We start from the raw sequence: 23,530 nt of genomic DNA on the forward strand, positions 1-23,530 counted from the left end.
TCATTTTTATAGCCTTTTATTAGTGTGTAAGCACATCCATGGTGCATATAAAACTGTAACAGTTGACTTAATTTGAACAAATGGTATTTCTCAGTAAGTGATTTAAAAGGCACTTCCACCTTGTGAATTGTGCATCAGGGGTGTAGTAACCAGGAGAAAACCCTATATTAATTGAATACTCAAAACAAAAGGAAAGTTTTAAGAAAAGATTAACTGACCAATGCCTTTTTTTCCCCTGCAACAATCTCACAAATCCTCTGTAGACTATAGTTTACTGGGATTTTAATCATTTGAGCTACTAGAACTCACTTTCTGCAAGATTCTCAAAGTTAATTACTCTGTTAAAAATCCCCACCTTTTCAAATACGCTTCATGGTAGGAAAAGTTTTGGAGTACTTTAAGTGTCAATCTATACATTGGAGACAAGGCAGTTGTGCTTTTATCTGTCAGAGGAGTGGGTGTATGTGACCTTGACACTAAGAGCAGACTTATACAGTGCTAAATATCGTCCTCCCTCCCTTCCCTTGCTGCAGTGCAATTTTTGAAGCGTGTTTATTCACTGGCTTTTGTTCCATTGAAATCTCCATCTCTTGCATCCATTTCGTCATCACCTCCATCTGTTGAATTCTCAATTACTCTTCTGCCTCCAGATCTACGGGGTGGGGCAAAAGATGTTGGCTCATTTCCCCTCCTGCAGTAAGAGGGGGAAAAAACAGAAAAAAGAAAGTCAGGTGCTAGGTAATTTGGAATCCTCACAAATAAGTAGAGTTTTGTAACAGGACCTCTGGGACTGATGGTTCTAAATGCAGAAAAGCTAAGAACTGTGGGCCTCTAATTCCACTTTCTGTTCTGTAACTTATAATAGTAATTTGTGATTAGGCTGAGATTCCAAATTGCTTGGAAATGGGATGGGTTTCCTGTTCTTGTGCTTGTGTCCTTATTCTCCTCTAAACAGTCTCATCAGTCCCAAATCACCCCCGCTCTTGCCCTCATTTCATTGTTTTCCTTTATGGGAACTGCAACTGAAGGTGCTTGAAAGGAGTGGAGAAAGGGACTGCTCATACACCACAGCAGAGGAGTGTCCCTCCTGTTCCTCTGGAGGAGCAAGCAGACAGAGCAATTTGTAGAGAGTTCCTGCCCAGCAGTTCCTGCAGGGCCTGGGGCAGTGCTGTGGATGGCAGCAAACATTTCTGAGCCCACAGTGCACAGGCTGCCCTGGCCAGAGCACCACAGGTGCTGTGACAGGTGTGACACCCAGGTTCTCAGTAACTCCAATCTCCTTCCCAGCAGAGGGAGGAAACAGTCATTGCTTTGGAACTGTTGTAACCCCGGGAATGGTGCTTAGCAGTGCAAGTGTCCTAGAGGAAATGCTTTTCCCACTTTCCCCCCTTTTCCTCTCCCATCTCCCTCCCATCCCCATATATTTCATAGGCACATCCCAAGGCAGGGACACTTTGGTCCTCAAGGTTAATTTTTGGGGAGGTGTGAGCAAGTGAGACAGATGATGGGTTTGTCCCATGGCCTCCATTGCTAATGTGCTGTAAAGCATTTCAGTTTTGTGACATGGCCTCTCACTTGCCCCTCATTAAGCAAACCTTTGTAAAGGCTTGAGACCACAGATATATGCAATAAAATAAATTCATGATCACTGGATATTGTGCCAAAAATACTAATTTGGTGTTAAATAGATCCGAGGCTGCACTTTTGGGTACATCAATCATGCCTAAATATTTAAAGGCTTGTCTTGTCCTTGCAAAAGACTAAGCCAGTGCCCTTTCTGAAGCAGCTATTTAAGTCTAAAGTTCAGTCTTCCATGGGAGGAGGATAGGGAGGAACATTGGCTGGACTAACTTAGTTCAGAGGCATGAATCTGCATTTCAAAGATGGAAATGGGACATGCAGTCTATTTTCCATAATTCTGACCTTAAACTTGAGTGTGAGCAGGCAATTAGCTAGCTAATAAAGCTTCATGTAAGACCTGCTGATAATTAACCATGGTTGTTCTGGTGCTGATGGCATGTATTAAACACAGGGGTGTGTCATTTCTGTCCTGGTGTGTGCTTGGTAGGGTCTAACAGCAGGGTCTCTTATTTTTCACCAGCAGAGATTTGTTATTATTATTTAGCAAATAAGTTCTAATTAGATTAATAAATTTGTTAATTCTTGTTAATAAAGGAAGAGCTCTTCACCCCCTTGGACTTGTGCTGTCTGAACTTGGTTACTCATGAGTCATTTGTGCTGCAGTAATTCACTGAACATGGGACTGGAGGGAATAACAGCGAGAGTCTCACCAAAGTGTGCACTACAGTTTTGGCTAAAAAGTGAACTCCTTACCATGTACTAACCACTTATTAAACTGTTGCAGTATGCATAAACTTACCAGTTCTTTAAACTGGTATTGACCCTGTGGATAAAGACCTTTTGTTTATATCTGTTCCTCTTAAAGGACTTTATGTGTTTGATAACATTCATGTGGTCATTGGTATTAGTACTTTTAGAACCATATGAGTATCTGGCATGAGCCTTCAGCACCAGTGTTTACTTAGCACCTCTGTATTTAATCTGCCTTTCAACAGCTGCTACTGGAGTAACAGTCTTGACTGGAAATATTAGGCTGACTAAAAGGCACATGCAAGGACAAGACATCATCTTTAAATATTTGTGTATTCACAGCAAAATTCAGCATATGTAAAATAGAAAATATACAAATATTACAAGGCAATAGCTCTTTAATTTTTGCAGTGCAGATATTATTCCTATCTCTAGAGAATGTGCTAATAAGTATAACATAATGCTGTGCTAGGTTACAGTGTCAGCTTTAATGTCTGTGTCCATGCTCTATGTTTTAATACAGTAAACAAGCAATGTAATGTCTGTAAAATAGCTCTGAAAGTCTCAGTAATAACTCTTTGTAAGCAATACAGGCACAGAGTGCTTTGTAATGAAAGGCAAGACTTTCTCTTCTGTCTGTGACTGCGTGGTGTGTGATAAATCACATGCAAGTAAGGTCTTCCCAAATCTCAGGTGAATTAGATGGGCTCTTACCTTAGGTCAGCATTACAGTAGGCACAAGAAATACTGTGAAATTCTAATGACATGCTGTGACACTCCATATTCATTAGTCCTTTTAATCAATTTTACTAATCAATGGTGTATTTTATTTGAAAAAAATTACTTTTGTGGCAGTGCACAAAGATGATGTGCAAAAAAAAATCATGCAAAAAAAAATCAGAGTACTTGCTTAGGTACTCTGATGGTAGAGCTTGTGAGAATGCAACGTTGGTAAGTCTAGGTCAGTACATAACCTACTTGTAACAAAGATGTATCACTGATGAACAGCTGATTATTGTAGCTAGATTATTGTAATATTTGTCTTTTTTGATAAAACAGATAATTGCCAAGATATCCAAGCCTTCACAGTTTGCAGAAACCTCACAGAATTTTAACCAGGGCCAAAGAAAATGGAAATTTGTGCAATACAAGCTAGCTGCAAAGTTGAAGGCATGGTACCTGCTTAGTCATGCGAAGGCTCCTGTGTCCCTCTGAAACAGAGATATGGGCAGTTATACTAGGCACATGGTCATAATCAGAGGTAGGTAATTACTTTTAAATAATTAAACAAAGTACATTACAGCCAATTACATTACATTTAGATAAACAAAAATGAGCTATATGGTGTTCTATATAAAAGGGCTGGACACAGCCACTGCTTCATAAAGCAGCCAGGAGCATGTAACTACCCAAGCTGGTGCTAGTGGAAAAGGTTGCTACATCCATAACCCTTCACTTTGAAGGGAATCCACATCCAGTAACACTGAAGCACATTACTGGTAAATAGTCTGGCAAACTACTTTGAGAACACAGGTAGACAGGTTCTTGTTTTTCATCTGATGTACTGTTGGTCTTAGGTAAAAGGCAAAATTGTATGGTATAGTGATGCAGATAGAGCAATTCCTTTATAACTCAAGTCAGCCTCTTTATTTCAGTGGGTTCATGGTTTCAAACCCAGTGCGTGCAGAACTCAGGGATGTAGCTGACTGATCACAGCTTTATCTTTTTCCCATGCAGTTTTAACAAGAAAATGCAAAGGGATGTTTTAATCTTTTCCTTGATCTGATGAATCTGAATTCCTTACTGATGAAGTCCAAAGAGACTTTGGAATAAGATTAATTGAATGTGCTTTGCTTTTTACTGCCTGTGATGTCCAATACTGTTCACAGTCGTTACATGTGAGGTGTGCATGTGTGAAAGTGTGAAAAGCACAAGCATTTCTACACTTTTGTGACTGCTTCTGTACAAATAGATACAGCCATTATATAAGGGGTGTTTTCAAAAGCAACCAAGCCTAATTCTGTTCCAATTGAAGCCAAAAAGATTTTGATCAGAGAAGAGTAAGGCCTGTGCCATGTTATCACAGCTCATCTCAGCTGAAATCCTGAGGCTGCTGCAGTCTATGAAATGCACTTCACTTCTGACTTGGGCCTTTTGTTCTGAGTGCCAAGCTAACACAAGGAGTGAGAAACTTTGCAGCATTAGCAGTGTCTGTTCCTCACCTGACAGATTTTTTTCCACTTTTGTAGTTCAGCTCTAACTTTCAAGGCTGTCAGTGAGTGGGAAGGGCTATCCCAAACAAGGGTACTCTACCTGAGCTTGCTCTTTAGTGCTGCAACCTCCCGGCCCAGGGCTTCATTGCTCTCAGTGGCTTCATCCAGCTCCCTCTGCAGCTTCCTGCGGTTTGCGTTGATGCGCTGGGACTCTTCCTCAGCCTCCTCCAGCTGCCTCTTCAGCTGCTTGAGCCGTGTGTTGCCCTTCTCGGCCTAAAGGGAAATTTCAGAGTAATGCTTTAATTCATAATGCTTTACATTCCTTGTTTTAATTTCACGCTTCTGTTGAGAGTTGTACTGAAACATGGCCCAAATCAAAGATGGAGGCTTATAGCCTGAAAATAACTTTTGCTCATTTTGCTAATGTACATAGCTACTGTATTCGGACACATTCTCATTGTTTCTTTTTCTGCATAGTTCTACCTCTGCTTTTCAGGCTTGCAGATGGATTTGCATTACATAAAGCTAAAATTTTAATGTAAAATATGTTCAGCGTCTCTGTTCATGTAGCAACAAGGGTGTTGTGCACAGTCCTGTGTATTGTTGTGCAGTCAGACTGTTGCATCTGGCTGATTAACAAGGATTTGTGCTTTGTCACTTGATGTAGCATGGAAGAATTGTCCCATCTTTTAGTAATGGACTGTATGGCATAGAATCCAAGCATACAGTCTGCTTTCTAGATGGACATTTGCTTGAGCACAACATGGAATCTTCCTCTCTTAGGGCAAAACCTAAAAACTCCTGTGCCCTTGACTAAGAGCCTTGTGACACAGTCTGTACCTGATCTTTGTACTGCTCTGCTTGCTTCCTCTCGTCCTCCACCTGCAGCAGTGCATCCTTCAGCTTCTTGTCCTTCTGGCGCATCGTCTTGGCCACTGCCTGCTTCTCTCTGCAATGACAGGGCAGTGTTTGGTGATGTAGAAACTCTGTACTCTTCACCTGCCTTGGGCTTGTGGCTCATGAAACCAGCACCAAGGACCCCTGTGTTAAAGGTCTTACTGAATTTAACAGGTGAATTCTAAGGAAAACTTTAAAGCACGTTCTTCTGAGCAAAACAAAACCAAATATATGTCTCTGCTGTATGCTAGAGGTGCTCCAGGAGATGTGTTCTGAAACACAAGGTGATTTCCTGAAGGAATAATCCAACAAGTGTCCAATGTGTTATGGCAGTTAACCTGACAGAGTTATGGGGCAGTTACTCTAAAATGTAGGGGAGCAGATCCTTGCCTATGGTACCAGTAGAACTTTTCAGCAATAAAATGGATCTTAATCAGAAACTGTAGCAACTCCAGTTACTTGCCATATGTCTCAGAAATGTTGAGAAAGAGACTACCAAATTTAGTGGCACTGAGAACCTGGTGATACAAATCCTGCTTGCCTTTGTTTATTTTCTGTCTTATTAACTGGAACAATAAATGGACAGTGGTGCCCTCGGGAGACCAGTACCTGGCTTCCTGTTCCAATTGCTCTTCGAGAGAAGCAATTTTGGCCTCCAGAGCAGCAATTGTGGCTTTGAATTTGTTCTTCACAGCTCCCTCCATCTCCTGCAGCTTACTCTTTAGCTCTTTGTTCTGCCTCTCCAGTTGCTGCCGAGCGTTTTCGTTCTTCTGTGCAGTTGAGCGCTCTGTTGCCAGCTCGTTGTTCAGCTGCTCCGCCTGCAAGGTGGGAAGGGATGCTGTCACAAGTGTTGCATGCTTTCAGACAAATGACAGGTGGCAATTTGGGAAGGCGGTCCTCCAGATACTCAGAACCACGAGCAGCTTTTGCTGGAATACGAACAGAAAGTTCTGTGTGCTGGAATGAGCTGTACCTGCTGTACTGCTTTCCTCATGCGGTCACCCATTGCCTCTATGTTGCTTTGCTCCTCTTCCAGCTCTTCCTCCAGCTGGGCAATTCTGGCCTCTAGGCGCCGTTTCTCATCCTGAAGGCTTGTCCTGGAAATTTAAATTTAAAAAGTGAGTTCCTTTGGCTCTGACCATATGTTATGATTGTATTATGAACTGCCAGTAGTTCAGAAAAGAACTAGATATTTCAATGGAAGTAGTCATATGTGTGCATGTTGTCTTGTCAAGACCAGATGGCTGCTGGGAACAGAACAAAACTTCTCTTGGCAGCATTAGTAGCACGTTCAGAGCCACGTGTGGAATTTGGTGTTTTCCTACCTTCCAGAGGCAGCGCTTGCGAGTTCTTCTGCCATCTCTTCTTTCTCCTGGTCTGCTTGTTTGCGAGCTCTTTCTGCAGCAGCCAGGTCCTAGGGAAATGGAAAAAGCAGCATAGTAAAGAAATGAGTGAATGTTCAAATAGTTATAGCATGATTCAGAGGACTGTAAATTTTCTGAAGCTGGTATGAAATGTGTTGTCTTGTTAACAGAATAAATTCTTGTCATGTCATAAATCCTAGGGAAGTACAATGCAATACAATTTATCCAGCCTGTCAGCAAGTTTCTATTTTATTTGTTTTAGTCACAAGATGGCCATTTAATACAGGTAGGAATAAAAGCACTAAGCCCTCAAGAATTTATTGCTATTGAAAACAATTTGTGTTGGATTGTACAGTTCATTTCCCTTTAAGGCTGGTGATCTGTACCTTCTTCTAAGGTGATTTTTTTAGCTCAGTCTGACTGTGCTCAAATGTAGATCCAACAGCTTTAGTGGAGTGTGTGAGGCAACATGGAACTTGTTACAAGTTCAGTCCCTAAGAGCTGTTAGATTACTTCACTGCCAGTTCTGTTTTGCTACTGAAGGCCATGTGTAATCTCCTTCATTCTGCTGTAGGTTTCCCACTTTACCTCCTGAAGCTGCATGAGTTCTGCTTCCAAACTCTTTGCTTTCTTCTCATTTTCTCTGGCTGTAGCAAATATTTCTTCTCTGGCAGCCCGTGCATCATCCAGCTCTCGTTGGTAGTCCTTCATCTGAGCCTTGTTGAAAAGAATGACAAATTTGTTATCATTTCAGTCAAAAGTAAGCTGGACTAACAGAACACATACACATTTACATTGTCATAATGCTGCTGAAGTTATATTTTCTGCAGAGATCTGGTAGCACATGTTGGAAAGATGTGAAATGCTATTCCAAGGAGGGCAATGCTTCCACTTGAACACTGCATCTTTTGTAATGCCTATTGTCCATATGTCCTCTGAATATTTGAGTATGTGTAGAGTCTTAATGTTTCTGATTAAGAAATTTTTTTGTTGTTTACTTGTTAGTGTGTGACAGAAGTTTGATATGGAGGTTTAAAATATAAACAGGAACATGCTAATTCAGAGACAACCTGATTTCTGATTTATGCTCAAGAGTCACGTGTTAGAACCCAGATTGAAGCCCTGTAATAGATTTTATCTTACAGTCCTTTCTCTTCGTGTGAATCTTTGTTTTCCTTCATATGTGTAAGTCCGTAGCAGATGAGTGTTGGCTAGAGAATTCTGGAAGCTCTCTACCATGATGAAATTTAAGATTTTAATAATTTGCCCTGTGAATTTTTCCTGTCATTCAAACTGAGCATTCAAATACTGGTATTTGAATGTGGCAGTCTAGTTAAAATTCCCCTTCTGACCAATCATCTGTAATGGGCATAAGTTCACAGATGTCACCTAACTTCTGTATTGTGGTTGTATAAGACACAGCAGTGGGAAAAACTGTATTTTGGGGTTACTTACCTGTAATTTACGAAGTTGTTTGATGGCTTCTTCCCGACCTTTGTTAGCAGAGTCAGCCTGGCTCTCCAGGTCTTTGACATCCATCTCCAGCTTCTTTTTGGCAGCAGCTGCCAGGGCACGTTGCTTCCGCTCATCTTCCAGTTCTGTTTCATATTCATGGAGCTGATCATTAAGGAAAACAAGTTCAGTTTAGCAAAGTCCTTGGGGACTCTCAAACACTATGTCTGAATAGTGTGTACAGACCCCATATCGTTGTTAACTGTGATTTCCCTGGCAGTTAAAACAGGTTTCCATTTTGTCCCAAAATGAAAAGTTTTTGAAAGGACAATTTGGGTCCTGCATTCATGGAAATGTGTGTTACAAGATGATGACTACAGCAGTTGTCCTTGCTGTCACAACACTTCTGTGCAAATAAATTTTATCCTGTTTTCATCTCCAGTGCTTTTGTATGCATTCAGTGTATGTTGGGAAGACAGGTATATTAGAAGTTGTCTTTTTCCACTTGCACTGAGAATACAGGGAAGGTGGTTCTGACCATGTCAGAAATAACAATTCATATGTTTTATACTGTATTGGTTGTAGACTTAAACAGCTACATTTGTTGATAACTGTGCATGTGCTACTGAAACAGGGAACCTACCCCTGCCTTCTTTAGTACAATAACCATTTTCTTCTTTTTATTTAATCACCAAGTTCAAGGCAATGTAATGCTTTTTTTTCATTATAGGTAGTGAGGCGCTTTAAAAATGGCATTAGGTTGGGGCCTTTCAACTGGCTTGGTTAGATATTTACAAAGGCAGAGTTGGGAATGGTACCTGTCTGAGGAGTTGTCTTTTCTTCTCCTCATTCTGTTCATCTCTGGCTTGTAAATCTCTTTCAAACTGGCCTTTCAGAGCCTGCATATTAACTTCCAACCTGAGTTTGGCATCTTCTGCAGCCTGTAGCTCATCCTCTAGCTCTTCTAGTTGTGTCTTCATCTCTTCTACTTGCTGTTCAAGGGTCCGTTTAGATTTCTCCAATTCGTGGACCTTTCAAGCAATGAGAATTTAATAGATTTTTTATAAGAAATAAGAATAACTCTAGTTATACACAGTATACCTGCAGTATAGGCCACATTTGAAACGATCAGGTGTGGACAATGAATAAACTAATTTACACTGAAAATGCTAAATTAGTTTTATTTTGTACTTGTAAAACTGTCTTAAAATAATGAGATTCTCTTTATCCCAATCTTTTGTTTTTCATCTAGTTAAATATAATAATTTAATTTATTTAGTATTAGAAGTAGTTTAATCATGTGCCTGTAATAAAAGAAGTGATTGGCAATGCAGAAATGGAAATTTGCTGCAGTTATGTAAGTAAATATAAGGCAGGTGGCAAAGTCCAATATAACTAATAAAATAAGATTTGCAGAGTTTACGATTTGAAAGAAGTGTAATAAACGAATACATTATTTAGAAATCAGTTAGAATCTTTTTCATACTTGAAGTCATGTTAAAAACAAACATAGCCTACAGTTACTTTGCCAAGTCCCTTGAAAGTTTGGACACAAATGAAATAACCTTTGAATTTTGTATGAAATATCTGATCTTGCTGAATGATTTGTGTGCTGCAGAGAATTTCCCCCACTGAAAACAATTATGTATTTTTTAGCTGCTATTTTAAGTTATTGTTTTGGAGTTTGTTCTAAGGCCAAAACTTACATTCTTGCCAACATCATCTTTGGAGCTAACAAGATCTTCCATTTCAGCTTTCAACATTTTGTTTGTTCTCTCCAGTTCTTCTTTGGCTTCCAAAGCCTCTTCAAGTGCTCGAGCCAATGACAGAGCCTTTGTTTCCTTTTCTCTAGCTTCAGCTTCTGCTCTGTCCCTTTCATCTGCATATTTTGAGGAGATGTTCTTCTCTTCAGCTAGCATCTGTGAAAAGGTTGTGTCAATACAGGAGGTCGTTAGTAATGGGCTTTTCTACTGCAGCTGCCTTGTCAGTTGTTAATGACTGAGAAGAATCTCTGCTTTTGATAAATGCACATAAATACAAAATTAACCATTTTTTGTATAATTAAATTTTAGTTAATTTTTTGTCCCCTTGTCCCAGTGGACACTCTGTGAGCTCCAGACTGCTGATAACACAGCAAGGGAGAATCTGAAGTCCGTACCTGATCAAACTTCTTCTGTTTTTTCTCCAGGTTAGAGACCAGCTGACGCTGGTTGTCCAAGTCCACCACCAGGTCATCCAGCTCCTGCTGGAGTCTGTTCTTGGTTTTTTCCAGTTTGTCATAAGAAGCAGCCTTTTCCTCAAATTGTTGTGTGAGACTTTCAATTTCTTTCTGAAGTTTCTTTTTGCCTTCTTCCATGAATTCTACTGTGGTGGTAAATTCCTGTATCTTCTTCTTAGAGTCAGAGAGCTGAAATTTGAATTCAGAAGACAAATCTTTGTAGCTGTGCCAACAAAACTTGTCAGAGAGACAAAAACTTGGCCAGAAGACAGCTAAGAGCTGGAGCTTTCCTAGTTTGACCTGTGTGAAGTTGGTGACAGTTACCCATCACCCAGCCTTCATAAAATGAGGCAGAGCACAGACCTGGGATGCACATACAGGCCTTGTGTGCAAGACTGTGTGTGGAGCTACCTTGCATTTGTACCTGTCCTAGGGATGACATTTTAAAGGACAGGGAGACTGCTGCCTCCATTGTGGAGCACCACTGGTGCCATCTGGGCTAACAGCACAAATTCCCTGAAGGTCCATGCGCTGTGCCAGGATAATTCTACAGATCCTCTGGAATTGCCAGCACAGCTCTCAGTGATGGAGCTAATGATTTCACTATGGCACTGATACCTGTATTGTCAGTGTTGAAATATGTCTCTCCAGATTTTGTTTTGCTTCTACTTCTTCATCCAACTGCTCCTGCAAGCTGCTCTTGTCATCCTCCAGCTGGCGGAGCTTGGTGGACACATTTAGCTTCTGCCGCGTTTCCTCCTGAAGCAGCTCCTGCAGTCACCACATCAATTGGCAAGACAGTCATTAGTTTAGGTCTTTTTATTGTACATTTTAGGAATATTGTTGGTGAGCTGATCTTGGATGCAAGTTTACCTGTGTATCTTGTAGCTGAGATCCTAAGGCTGCAACGTCTTTGGTCAATTTGATATTTTTGCTTTCTGCTTCATTGAGCAAACTGGTGACATTTTCAACTTCCACCTGTGAGATGCCACAGAGAATAAACTCAGTTATTTTGCAAAGCTATGAAATCTTCTTTAAACCTTACTTTCTTTGGATTTGTTTGAAATCTTATCTAATGCAATTTGTTAATAGTTTACCATAGTATTTATGATTACATATCTAGTCATATTCATAAAGTAATAATAGTATGTTCCTTGCAATGAACTGCAAAGGAAAATGGGGATTTTTGATGGCTTTTCCTTCCTCTTCTCAAGTTTGTCAGAAGTTTATGCATTTGATTATTTTTTCTTATTTATCCACCAGCTTAAAATAATAAAGCAAAGCTTACTGCAGCTATGAAAAAGATGTAACAATAAGCTTGATTAGTATATCTGGCATTTTGTTGTCATCTTTTCTGAGCACATGTGTTTAATAGTTGTATAATACATTTCCAAAAGCCACACACCTGTCAATCTTCACCACCACCCAAAAATGAACAAACAGAAAGAAACTGTCAGGTCTGCATCATGGTCACTGAATCAGTGATGGCATTACAGACTGCAACACATACAGAGGGGTGGAGAGACTAAAAACTCCCAGTTCCATGAGATGGAGTAGTTGTAATTGATTAATTGTGTGATAATTGAGGTAGCATTTTGGCTGCAGGGCCATTATTCCTCTAGATACATCCTCACAGGACAGGATAAACTGGGCTTCTCAGTCTCATGGTGTCACAGCAAGGCATCAAACTCCTTCCTACCTGTAATTTATGGACTTTTTCATTGAGTTCTGTCCGAACACGCTCTCCCTCAGTGTATTTGGACTGTAAATCCTGCAGCTGTACTTCCAGCTTCTTCTTCTTGTGCTCCACATCTTGTTTGGCCTGATTCAGGCTCCTGACTTCATTAGCCAGATCAGCATTGTCTTTCTCCAGTGACTGTTTGGTCTTATCCAGGTTTGCTTTAGCCTACAAGAAGTGTGATAGTGAAGAAGTGAATAATGGTGATTTATAAGAGGAAATTGTGCTATCTAGGAGGTAGTTTTCAGTGAGATGGATTTCTGTTTACCCGTTTAAATTGTTCCAGCTGCTCTGTGAGTTCTTCCACAGCCTGAGTGTGCTTTTGCCTCATCTCCTGAACCTGGGCTTCATGAGTTCGAGTCTCCTCCTCCAGGGCTCTCTTCAGCACTGTGACCTCCTGCTCACGCTTTGCTCTGGAAGATGACACACATCAGTGGAGCAGCAGCAGAAAAGAACATTCCAGCCCTACTGCAATGCCAGTGGGCAGTATTGTACCGAGCTGGGTGACATTCCTTTTTGCCCCTTGTGCAACATATCCATACCTGAGCTCCTGCTGGGTGGCTGTGGTATCCAAGGTATCCTCAAGCTCTGTCTTAAGAGCCTCCAGCTCTTCACCGAGGTCTCTCTTTTGCTTTTCTGCTTTGTTTCTTGCAGCTTTTTCAGACTCCAAGTCTTCCTGAAGATCAGAAATTACAGATTCCAATTCTCGGATCTTCTTGAGGGCGTTGTTCTTCTGAGTAGTTTCATCTTCAAGCCTTTTTGAAAAAAGAGCGTTTCATTTTAGTAATAACTATTTCACTTTGTGGAAGTCAGTATACACTAAAGATTTATAAGTTCTATTCATGAAAGTGCCAAAGAAAGGAAGACTGATGCAAAAAAGATCAGACAGCTGTACTTTAGCTGGATGCAATGTCTGAAGAGGCTAATCAGTTGATTCAGCAAGTTTTGGTTGAGTGTTTTCCCTCCTAAATCTATATAGAAAATCCACTGAGATTCTGGAGTGGATCAAGATCAGACTCTTTATGAATTTTTGCCTACTGCCTATGAAGTAGATTGTTACATTTCATCGTACTTGACAGCACTGCCCTTGCCTATGGGAAGAGGAGTTTTCATTGATACCTGGAGGTAATTTAATAAAATAGATTATTGGTCTATGGACAAGCAATAGTGTAATTGTTTTTCACAAAAGGACATTTGGAAAATGGGGAAGCACATAGAGGGGATGAACTGAGAGATGGGATTCATGGCAGGAACTTCTCTGTGTCTGGGAAGGGGCAAGATAAGTTCCAGCCTGGGCTTTCCACCATGTGCAGACCCAGGAGTGAGTACCTGGCCAGAGCAGCCTGCAGCTCTTCCTCCTTCTTGGCCAGTTGTGCCTTCAGGTCAGCAATTTGTGCCTGGAGCTCTGCAATCTGCTCATGTAGATCATTTGCCTCCCCTTCCAGCTTCCTCTTAACTTTGTCCAGTTCTTGTCTGCTCTTCTCTTCCTTCTTCAGCCTCACTGTAAAAGGAGGAATTTTGGTCACCAGACTGTGGTAGTGCCAGGAGCCATGAATCTGATCTCAAACTTAGGCAAAAAATGGTTCTGGCCTCCAGTGTGGTCATGCATTTAATTACAAGTCACTGTGTTTTTGAAGCAACATGCAATGCCTTATTTCTAGCTATCCTAAAGAATAATTTATCTTTCTCCAACAGAAGCATTTTCCCCCTCATTTTTCTCTTTACCCTTTTATATATAACAAATAAAAAGTTTCGTTGTTTGTCGCCATAGAGATTTGGTGAGTATAACCAAACTGAGTTCAGCATAACAAATTTGGAAATACCCTACAGAATTTTAAAAAGTTCTCTCCAGATTCTGTTTAGGTTTTTTTGTTCTGTGCCAAGGAAAAAAGAAATTATACAAAACCCCCAATAAACTATTTTTGTGTTACCTTCAAGTTCAGAAATCATAGATTCATGTTTGTTCTTCAGCTTTGTAAGATTCTTGGCTTTTTCTTCTTCTTCTGCAAGATTTGTTGTTAGATCACTTATTCTTTCCTCAAGTTGTTTTCTTTCCTTAAGAAAAATAAAATACTTCTGTTAGCAAACATGTCTGTCATTGGTGATCATAAATCAATTTCTTCTTTGCCAGCCAAAAATGTCCAAGAGACTGTCCTTTCATGCTGTATTTCTTGAGAGTGTAATGATACATTTCAATTTTTCAGTTACAGAAGAGCTGTGGAGTGGTGTCTATGACTTCCATGTTCTCCAAGCTGCTGCTCTTAGAATCTTGTGCTCTCTCTGATGGCTCCAGTTTACAGGAGCATTCCCTTTTAAAAAGTACTGGAAGACATTCTTAACTTCCAATTTTGATCATGAAGTTTTGTTGAAATTAGTTGAAAACCAAGACAATTATTTAGTCTGCTCTTGGACAAGAAGACATGTCTTCCACTGATTGTACTTGGCTGCTGTAAATATTTTGCTTGAAAATATTGTTGCTAGATCTGATCTCAAAAATAGTGTTTTTACATAATTTTGAATTGTTTAAATGAGCACAGAAAAATCATCAGAAATGCATTTGATACAGGCTGGACATGTGAAACTGTACATCCATGAGATCAAATAGTCAAGAGTATTCTTGCTGCTCTAGTGGAAGAGAAGATTTTCTCTCAGCTTTCACTATTTCCAGAGTAAGAAAGTGGACCCAGAATTCACCTTGCTTAGCTTGTTATTCTGATCTTCCATTATCAGAATATCATCTTCCATTTTCTTTATCTTGCTATCTGCTGCTACTTTTTCAAGTTGCAGTTTCTGCCTTGCAGCTTCTTCTTCTTCCAGCTGTTCCTCAAGGTCCTTTGAGGAGAAAAAGAAACCCACAAAACATGAATTCTAGAAATAAAATACTACTTCTACAGTTCTTAAGAAATGCTTAATACTTATTACTGCATGTTGTAAACTTTGTTGTTTTTATTAAGAACTAGACAGTCTGTAATGCTTGACAATATAGAAGGAAAGATTTGTTAATGTTTTAGAGAAAAGATTAGGGTTGAGATGACGAAGAAGAGAACTCTGGAGGAAAGAGCATCAATTGATTGTCCTTCCTTCAGAAGCACAGACATACATCCTGCAGAGGGTTGTGCAGCAAGCACTCCTAGGATAAGAGGTTTTCTCCTGGGGTCTGAAGTTTTGCTGTCTCTCTTGTGTTCCAGTGAGATCCAAGTTATTGTTTGTATTTGTCACTTATCTCTCCTTACCAGCATTTGTTGTTGCATCTTTTTCTTCTCTGCCTGCAGCTGCTGGCTGCGCTCTTCCTCCTCCTCAATTCTGGCTTCCATCTCATGCAGGACCTCTTCCAGCTCTTGTTTCTTAGCAGCTAAACGGACTCTCATCTCCTCAGCCTCAGCATACAGCTCAGTTTCTGCCTGAAGCTGCTCTGCCAGGAGGTTCTTCTCTTCAACAAGCTGCACAAATAAAATGGAGAGGAAGTTAAGGCTTGGAGTGCAAGTTGGTTGTTTTACTGGGCATCCTGGGGTACAGGCAGGCAGCTCCACCACACATCCTTGTGTGGATGCTGGGCCTTTACTGAAGTGACTGGGAGCTTGTCTGCACTGACCTTCTGCTCTGGACCATTGCTATGAAGACAATTATGAGTGCAAAGGAGAGAGACGCTTTAATTATAACAGCTTCTAGACATGGTAAAAGAACAGCTAGTGTTTCCCAGAGGCTCAGAGTGTAAATCACCTGTGAGTGTTTCAGTTCCAGCTCCTTCAATTCACTCTCTGCTTTTTGTTGCCTTTCCTTAGTTTTTTGCAGTTCTTCATCCTTGGCCTGCATTTCTTCCTCTTGGCGGGTGACTTGCAGCAGTGGTTTCACCTGGAAAGGGAAAGGTTTTTTTAAAGAATGTTTCCTGTCAGTGTTTGTGTTGCTGAGCATGGTGCTTCAAGGACTGACTGGCACTAATGGTAGTGCTGTCACTGCTCTAGACTGGACAGATACTGTCCGGCCAAGCTTGATGGGAGCATCAGTAAAGCCCCAAGACTTAGCAGTGTTGGCTGTCTCTGTGTTTATTCCTGGGGCCTTGCGAGCACCTCTGATAGTGTCACTTTTGAAATGTCTCTAGGCCTATTTTCATCCCTTGATAATATACAAAAATTACATCTGCACAGAAGGCAATGTGCACACACAACTGTGTGTTACTGCCTGTTTCTGGTTGCAGAGGAAATTGCTATCAAGCCAAGTAGGAAAAGTTTTCTGAATTCAGACTGAAGGCCATTCTTGAAACACCTGGGCCTCTTTAAAAGGAAAATAGACTTAATTTGCATGAGTTCCCAGCAGGAAGATGTTTAGTGTCCCAGCTAGGAATTTCCAAGCTACTTGGTTCCACATAGATGTATCACTCTAGATGCTTGGAAAATTCGTTTTACTCAGTGTTCTCATTATCCACCTCTGTGAAATTATTTCATTTTGTGACAATTATAAAAGTCTCCAAGCATGCAAAATCTTTTATGAATTTCTGCCTAACTAGATTGTTTTCTTCTCAAGTTAGAACTACCTTTAATGTTAATGGCATTATAGAACTATCCAGAGTATCTCTAACCTCAGATTTTGTGAAAGTAATGAGGCTCTTTTCACCAGCTGCAATGGACTTTGGAACAAGGAGTCTGCCTGACAAGATGTATCTTGGCATCATGTGCATTTTATTTCTTTTGGAAAACTGAGATTTACTGATAGCAGTCACTCACTTTAGTAAACAGTCTCCACCACTGCCAGTTCCTCAGCTTCAGGTAGGCAGCACAATTTCTTTGGATAACCTTCATTGCAGTCAACTGTTGCTGTCTCTTGGCAAAGGCTCTGTGATTAAAAACACAAAGCAAATTGGTTCAGTCTGAGAACAGAAGGTGTTTGCAAGGTACACACATTAAGCAAAGAAACTCTGGCATGAGAGTCTGCTGATGTGCCACATGGTTTGGGGAGTCAGGCACAAATTCTTTTGTTGCTTTAACAGGTGCCTGTGCTTTCCTGAGGAAAGGTGATAACTCTGGTTAACTGTCTGGTATTTTATTTTAGTTTTTTGTCTTTTTGCATTCCATGGATAGGCACAGATGTATAGGTGTCATTCTGTGTGTGAACACCTTTCCAGAGTACACAGGCAATCATTATCATTCTTGAGACATATTTCTTTGTCTAGCAATTTGAAAGCCTTGATAGTATGCAGATAAAAAAGGCATTATTGTTGATAGTTTTGTGGTGTACATTAACTGAGATCATGCTAGATGATCAGTGCTCCACACTGAGGCTGTGGAAGAAATTATGTTTTATAGATGCCGGGGGTGCTCCTACTTGTAGTGCATAAGACTCCAGTCATGGCTTAGAATGCTCCTTTTCCTTCTGGTACAAACACATAAATGTTTCAATAATGGGTCATTGTCTTAGCTTATTGTACAGAGGGGTGTGAGCAGCCTCACAGTGTAACTGCTTCCCTGTAATTACACTGATCAGCCTTTTCTGGGCTGGAGGTGAAACCTTCATTGGACACAAGTTCTAATGCAATATAAATAATAATGAAATGTCTCAGTATCTTCAGTTTGTTATGTGGAACACTAAAGGCCCCTGCAGATACTCTGCTGCAGAAAACATTCTATTTGTCAGCACATATTCTTACTTTCTTGCTAGGTAGCCTCGGGACATAGCTTGGAAGGTGATAATAACATCTGTGATCTTCAGGTCTCTCTCTTCTTCCAGGTGAGCCAGAACACCAGTTCTGAAGAAGATTTTACTCTGTCCAATTCTGTACAAGTTGGGATCAAGCTCTAGAGCTTTAATCTGGAGGAAAACAGGGATATTTTTTAACTCCAGTATTAAGGTTTAGGGTACTAAAAATCACTTCTCATTTCTGTTCAGTCTCAATGCTTTTATATAAGCAGTATAGGCCTGATTATAATAGGATCAAAAATAATTTCCTCACCATGAGTATGCAAGCCTGCTTCCCATCCATGAATCCTTTAGGAATGGCATTTGCAGCGAGAATTTCATATCTGCCAAAAGATGCTTATGTTAGGGAGGTTGAAACGCACTGGGTGGTTTTGTACCACCAGGAGGTCCAGCCTGCCAAAGGCAGAGCTGGGGCTGAGGGCTCGTACCGCTGGCGGAACTCCTGGAAGACGATCCTGTTGGGGAATCCCTGCCGGCAGATACGGATCCCTTCCAGGACACCATTGCAGCGCAACTGCTCCAGCACTAAATGGGCGTCAAGTTTGCCAGACTGCAAAGGGAACAGAAGGTATTTTTAGCACAGATTTACAAAAATGTTACCATACACATGTCTGTGTTTGAAGACATCGTTCAGCTCTGCTGCATCCAGCAAGCAGCTCAACAGGAGTAATGTGCCAGGAGTCTGAAAACTGAGATCTGAAATTTACCCTTTTTTCATGATTTGGAATGATGCAGCGGACAAAGTTGGGATTGGTATTCCTTAGGGTGGTCATCAGTTTGGTCAGCTGCTCCTTATAGAGTTGTCCAACGGTACGGAACATGCCTTTCTTGGTTTTTGAAGAACTGGGGAGTGAGCTTTCACTCATCTTGGCCATTTGGTCCAGCCCAACTATACGGTCCACTGAAATGGAAAAGAAAGAATGGAACTGTTTATATAAACTCTCCTTGCCTCACATCACACTCAGCACTGCCACTGTTACACTGCAGGTTGCCAAACAGGACAGGTATATTTTTTATGCAATAGAAACATTCTGACAAATGTACTAGAAGTCCTCCTGAGTAAATAGTCTACTTCTGTCAAAGATGAAAATGTGGATTTTGTTAAGTAGAGACAGAATGGAGCAACTGAATACCCAGAATATATTTTATTATGTCCATGAATTAAATAGAACTCCACAGTGCATACATGAGAGGCTTCATAAAACCTAAAAATAACCTGTATTAAATATGCACCTGTATTAAATATTACATATTCAGAAACATTTAAACAGTGTAATGAATAATTTTTATTCTGTTACTGAATAATATTAAGAAAGTTTTTTGATAGTGCTTAAAACCCTAATGATGTTTTTTATTAATGATGTCTTTAGAACACATTATTCTTATGTCTTAGTTCAGTCTTGTCCATGCTTATCATGTTCACACTTGTGTGCTGCCAGCAAGGGATGGCTCAAAAAGTTCTGGTAGGAGTTTCTCCCTTTAAACCCCATCACCGATTTAGATTTGTGATTCATACCATCCTTCCAAAGGTCTGCTACAAATTTGTCTGAAGACTGGTTCAGCAAAGAAGTCACGTTGTCATTTAGTGGATCCATGTTCTTTGTCAGCCAGGCAGTTGCATTGTAGGTAACCTGCAGGGAACAGTGAGTGCTATATCAAAAATTTGTTCTTGATAAGAAATCTGGAGTGTCCAAGAACACAGGGCACTATATTCACAAAATCAGACAAATAATGTGCAAAGATTTCTGGGGTTGAGAGTTGAGTATTTATTCTCACATGTACTAATGTCTTTAAAAAGTCTACTTGCTAGAAAATAATCCAAATTACTTGGATTTTCAATAACCTCAGTGATGGTATTTTTGTTTTCTTGTGAGCTTAGCACAACAATGATTTGGAAATCTTATTTCATGTGTTGTGTAATTAAAGCACTTAATAAGCACATTTCATGATTAAAGCCATATCTCATCAATGCAGGTACCAGAATATTTCTCTTTGATCCCTTGGGTGTCAAAGAACCAAAGTTCCCTAAGTCAAAATAGCTCAATCTGTCCCGTACCTTTCCTGCATAGTGCATTATACAGAACTCTGTTTTGTCCTTGAGTTGCTTGGGCTTCTGGAATTTGGGATGGTTGCCTTGTTCTTGAATCAGTTTCTCCACAAAGGATGTGTCAGTAGCCTTGGGGAACCAGCACTCTTCATCCAGCAGAGCCAGGACACCAGGAGGGTTGGTCTGCAATGGGAGTGGTATCGGATCAGAATCATCACAAGCAGAGGCACAGACAGAGCACCACCTTCCTCACCCCTGAGGTTACAGATCCTTCCAGGAAATAAAGGAAAGGATCTCTTGTACTGGCACATAACTGATACCTCTGAAGTATCCCACCTACAGAGAGAGAATCTTACTGGTCTTTCGATCAGCTCAATGCAAGGTTGCAGGTCCAGGCCAAAGTCAATGAAATTCCATTCAATGCCCTCTCGCTGGTATTCCTCTTGCTCCAATATAAACATTGTGTGGTTGAAAAGCTGCTGAAGTTTCTCATTAGTGTAGTTGATGCACAGCTGCTCAAAGGAATTGATCTGTGAAAAGGAAAGAAGTGAATTCATAACATTAGAAAGAGACTTTCAAGGGTGAACTTAAATGACAAGATGATATTTGCTATTCTGTATTTCTTTTTGCATATTAAAATAATTAAAATTTAAGGATCTATATGAGTTTAATCAGCTTGTGTCCCACAGCACATACCTCAAAAATCTCAAATCCAGCAATGTCAAGGATCCCCAAGAAAGAAGCTCCTTGTCTTTTTGTTTTATCAAGAGCTTTGTTCACACGAGCCAGGATCCAACGGAACAGACGCTCAAATTTTGCCTTGGCCAAAGCTTCTATGGCAAAGTCTGCCTGGAAAAGGTCAGAGGAGATTTTAAGTCAAAGAAACCCACTTAACTGTTAATTTCTGTAGAAATGAGACAGAAAACAGATGTTTCCCTTTAGACAAGATGTAAGGAGAAACAGAAATAGGAAAAGGGAGAAGAGCTTCGGGAGAGCTGAGCAGAGTGCATGTGGTACCTGCTCTTTGGTCTGAGCTTTCTGGACAACATCTCGCCCAACCTTGATCCTTGGGGTCAGAATAGATCTTGTGAAGTCTGTCACATTAATCCCCATCAGGTGGCACACTTTTTGTGCAGCTAGAATAAAAAAGTGAGATTTTATTTCAGACTGAATTGTCTCTTAGGTGATCAGTAAGTGTGAATATGAGTAGCTCAGCAAGTATGCAGAATTATTTATCTTCCTTAAAAGCTTCTCTATTGTACATACAAGAGACAACACCATAAAAATAACATTTATGATCCAAGCAACAAATACACCATTTATCAATTTATGGGTTCAAGATTACTAGAAAAGGTAATGATAATTGAGGTGATTTTAAGCATGGTTTATATTTTAAATCCTGAGAGCTACATAGATAATAGAAATTAAATTTAAAAAAATATTGATAAAGAGTGCTTATTCAGTTGCTGTTTTATTAACTTTTTAATGTTAACTGAATTTTGAAGTGGAAAATAATACCAGTATCGTCTGGCATAGAAGCTTGATCAGTGTTTCTCTCCTTCTTGAAGACAATATTACCCAGTTGTAGGACAGATGAAACAACCCTCAGTATAGCTGTAAGAGAAACAGATAATATAAATGAGGAATAGAATGGCCACGTTTTGAAAACTCTGTTCTCTGCAATAGCATTCTAGTGCCTCTGATAGTATGTACCTCTCTGGAAAGAGTAAGGTTTGTTTTAAAGGACTGTGCCTTAAAACCGCAGGAGTTTGAGAGCTGATTGAGCAAAAATCTCCACAATCTGTGCAGTGGAGCAAATGGGCCAGTCTGGGAACACCAGCACCTCAAGCTGAGTTATGCTGGCTCCCCAGGCAGATCCTCACATATCAGGAATTTGTCTCCCACTCACAGTGCCTGTAGCATCTTTCCTGCTCAGTCACTCAAGAGTCTTTAAAATAAAAAATAAATCTGAATTACCAGCAGCTTCAAAAATGTGTGGCACTTTTCAATGTCCAGTTATTCAGGGGCATGTGGCTATTTAGTTGTGCAACTAAAATCAAATGTATACATCTTTAAAAGAATAATATCAAAATCCAGAAAAGGTTTTTATTAATGTTTGGTTACTGAAATACACATAAATGTAATGCCACCTAATCTTGGGTAGTAAAATCTGCTGATATGTTTCTGATGAGGTTGTATCAATTTGGGGTATTCTATTTGTTTAGCTGTAAATTTATCTAATTTACACAGGAGAAGAATATTGTCCAAATGGGCTTCTATTTTAGAGCATGAAATCAGAGGAGTTCAGACAATAAATTAACGACTCCTGCTGCTGCAGTGGAGAATGCTGCTGTCCATGCCAGTCCTGGCAGGAGAGCAGAGCAGTGTGTACCAGCACCATCATGCAGAATGACCAAGGCTGGGGTTTAGCTCAGCACCCCTCGGTCACTGATGCAGGTGAGGGATGAGCTCTGCTGCTGCTGCTGCTGCTCCAAGGCTTGGGCACTGGGAGGATTCTGCTTTGCCACCAGGTGTCACTTGGGACAAGGCAGTTTGCATCCGAGGGCACTGCACACTCCCAGCAACACTGAGAGGTAAAAGCTATGCCGGTGGGTGTCTCTGACAGGCCCACATTTTTATAACAGTTTAGTTGTTGTTTCATGCTCTTTGTTTTTATTTCTTGTTTTTCTGAATCAGTGAGCACATATGAGCTATTTGAGCCTGTTCAGTTTCCTTCAAAAATAAATCAGATTATTTTGCAACTTTTTTGTGCTGTTTGGAAAGTTCTGAACAATGGATTTAAATGGTCAGTGCTGTTTATAGAGCTGGCTTAGACTCAATAATCTCTTTTTGGATATATAGGGGGTTCCAATGAGAAATATTCCCTTTCATAAACACAAATTAGCTTTGCAAAGTGATTATTCGGACAGAATTAATCTCTGCATTTGCATCTATATGTAATGCCACTTGCAGATGTATATGTTGAATACAATGTTGACAACAATTCTCACCTGTCTGTTCTTCTTCAGTAAAGCCCATAATTTTCATGGCTTCCAAGGTCTCCTGGAACATTTCATCATCTTGTTGAGAAGGAATAGGCACGTAGCCACTGGATAGAAAGGTGTAATTGTTGAAGCCTTCCAGCAACAAATCATCTAAAAAGAAGAAGAAAAGCTTTATTTAAAAGCATCTACTTAATCCTCTTTGTTTGTGAATTCTCCTAAGGAATAACAGAAGAACAACATTCTCCTAAACCCCAACGTTATCACCAAAGGAAGGTTCTGCTTGTATGAGGAGTTTAGGATTTTGTCAAATATTTTCAAAATAACTATTTCTCAAGCTTGATGGTATTAAGTTTCTAGTTTTCATTAGTGACTGGAGAACATCTCTGCACTTTGGGGCAATTTTGTGTCCTATGCACTCAAATCTGAGCCGTTCTTCCCAAAATCCTTCTATTGAGTGCCACATGTAACCTACTCAGAATTATGCATCTTCTTGTGGGGGATTCACACCCTGTAATAGTAAGAATGGAGCAAGGTAACAACCAAAGTGGGCCAGACTAACAGACTATTCAACCCT

General features: G+C 40.2%; 1 protein-coding gene across 3 annotated transcripts in view; it reads right to left on the reverse strand.

Annotated features, from left to right (window-relative positions):
• Positions 1 to 23,530, reverse strand: part of MYH11 (myosin heavy chain 11) — a 55,597-nt gene continuing 32,067 nt past the window's right edge. For 2 of the 3 annotated variants that reach the window (XM_021539822.2, XM_021539821.2), the window contains 33 exons: positions 22,963 to 23,106; positions 21,470 to 21,565; positions 20,969 to 21,087; positions 20,648 to 20,800; positions 20,308 to 20,481; positions 19,961 to 20,134; positions 19,421 to 19,535; positions 18,612 to 18,805; positions 18,333 to 18,454; positions 18,158 to 18,227; positions 17,855 to 18,015; positions 16,935 to 17,043; positions 15,934 to 16,065; positions 15,447 to 15,653; positions 14,908 to 15,045; positions 14,145 to 14,268; positions 13,543 to 13,714; positions 12,756 to 12,968; positions 12,482 to 12,626; positions 12,175 to 12,381; positions 11,349 to 11,453; positions 11,094 to 11,246; positions 10,416 to 10,664; positions 9,964 to 10,176; positions 9,076 to 9,288; positions 8,261 to 8,422; positions 7,394 to 7,522; positions 6,767 to 6,855; positions 6,415 to 6,538; positions 6,051 to 6,259; positions 5,385 to 5,493; positions 4,645 to 4,817; positions 1 to 691 (listed from right to left, as the gene is read on the reverse strand). In XM_021539822.2, the coding sequence (XP_021395497.1) occupies positions 553 to 691; positions 4,645 to 4,817; positions 5,385 to 5,493; positions 6,051 to 6,259; positions 6,415 to 6,538; positions 6,767 to 6,855; positions 7,394 to 7,522; positions 8,261 to 8,422; positions 9,076 to 9,288; positions 9,964 to 10,176; positions 10,416 to 10,664; positions 11,094 to 11,246; positions 11,349 to 11,453; positions 12,175 to 12,381; positions 12,482 to 12,626; positions 12,756 to 12,968; positions 13,543 to 13,714; positions 14,145 to 14,268; positions 14,908 to 15,045; positions 15,447 to 15,653; positions 15,934 to 16,065; positions 16,935 to 17,043; positions 17,855 to 18,015; positions 18,158 to 18,227; positions 18,333 to 18,454; positions 18,612 to 18,805; positions 19,421 to 19,535; positions 19,961 to 20,134; positions 20,308 to 20,481; positions 20,648 to 20,800; positions 20,969 to 21,087; positions 21,470 to 21,565; positions 22,963 to 23,106 (5,036 nt within the window). In that variant the 3' untranslated portion in view covers positions 1 to 552. Of the gene's footprint in view, positions 692 to 3,510; positions 3,543 to 4,644; positions 4,818 to 5,384; positions 5,494 to 6,050; positions 6,260 to 6,414; positions 6,539 to 6,766; positions 6,856 to 7,393; positions 7,523 to 8,260; positions 8,423 to 9,075; positions 9,289 to 9,963; positions 10,177 to 10,415; positions 10,665 to 11,093; positions 11,247 to 11,348; positions 11,454 to 12,174; positions 12,382 to 12,481; positions 12,627 to 12,755; positions 12,969 to 13,542; positions 13,715 to 14,144; positions 14,269 to 14,907; positions 15,046 to 15,446; positions 15,654 to 15,933; positions 16,066 to 16,934; positions 17,044 to 17,854; positions 18,016 to 18,157; positions 18,228 to 18,332; positions 18,455 to 18,611; positions 18,806 to 19,420; positions 19,536 to 19,960; positions 20,135 to 20,307; positions 20,482 to 20,647; positions 20,801 to 20,968; positions 21,088 to 21,469; positions 21,566 to 22,962; positions 23,107 to 23,530 lie in introns of all 3 variants that reach the window. The other variant, XM_021539823.2, reaches the window with a different exon arrangement.

Source organism: Lonchura striata, chromosome 16 (assembly GCF_046129695.1).
Source record: "Lonchura striata isolate bLonStr1 chromosome 16, bLonStr1.mat, whole genome shotgun sequence".
Taxonomy (NCBI): Eukaryota; Metazoa; Chordata; class Aves; order Passeriformes; family Estrildidae; genus Lonchura; species Lonchura striata.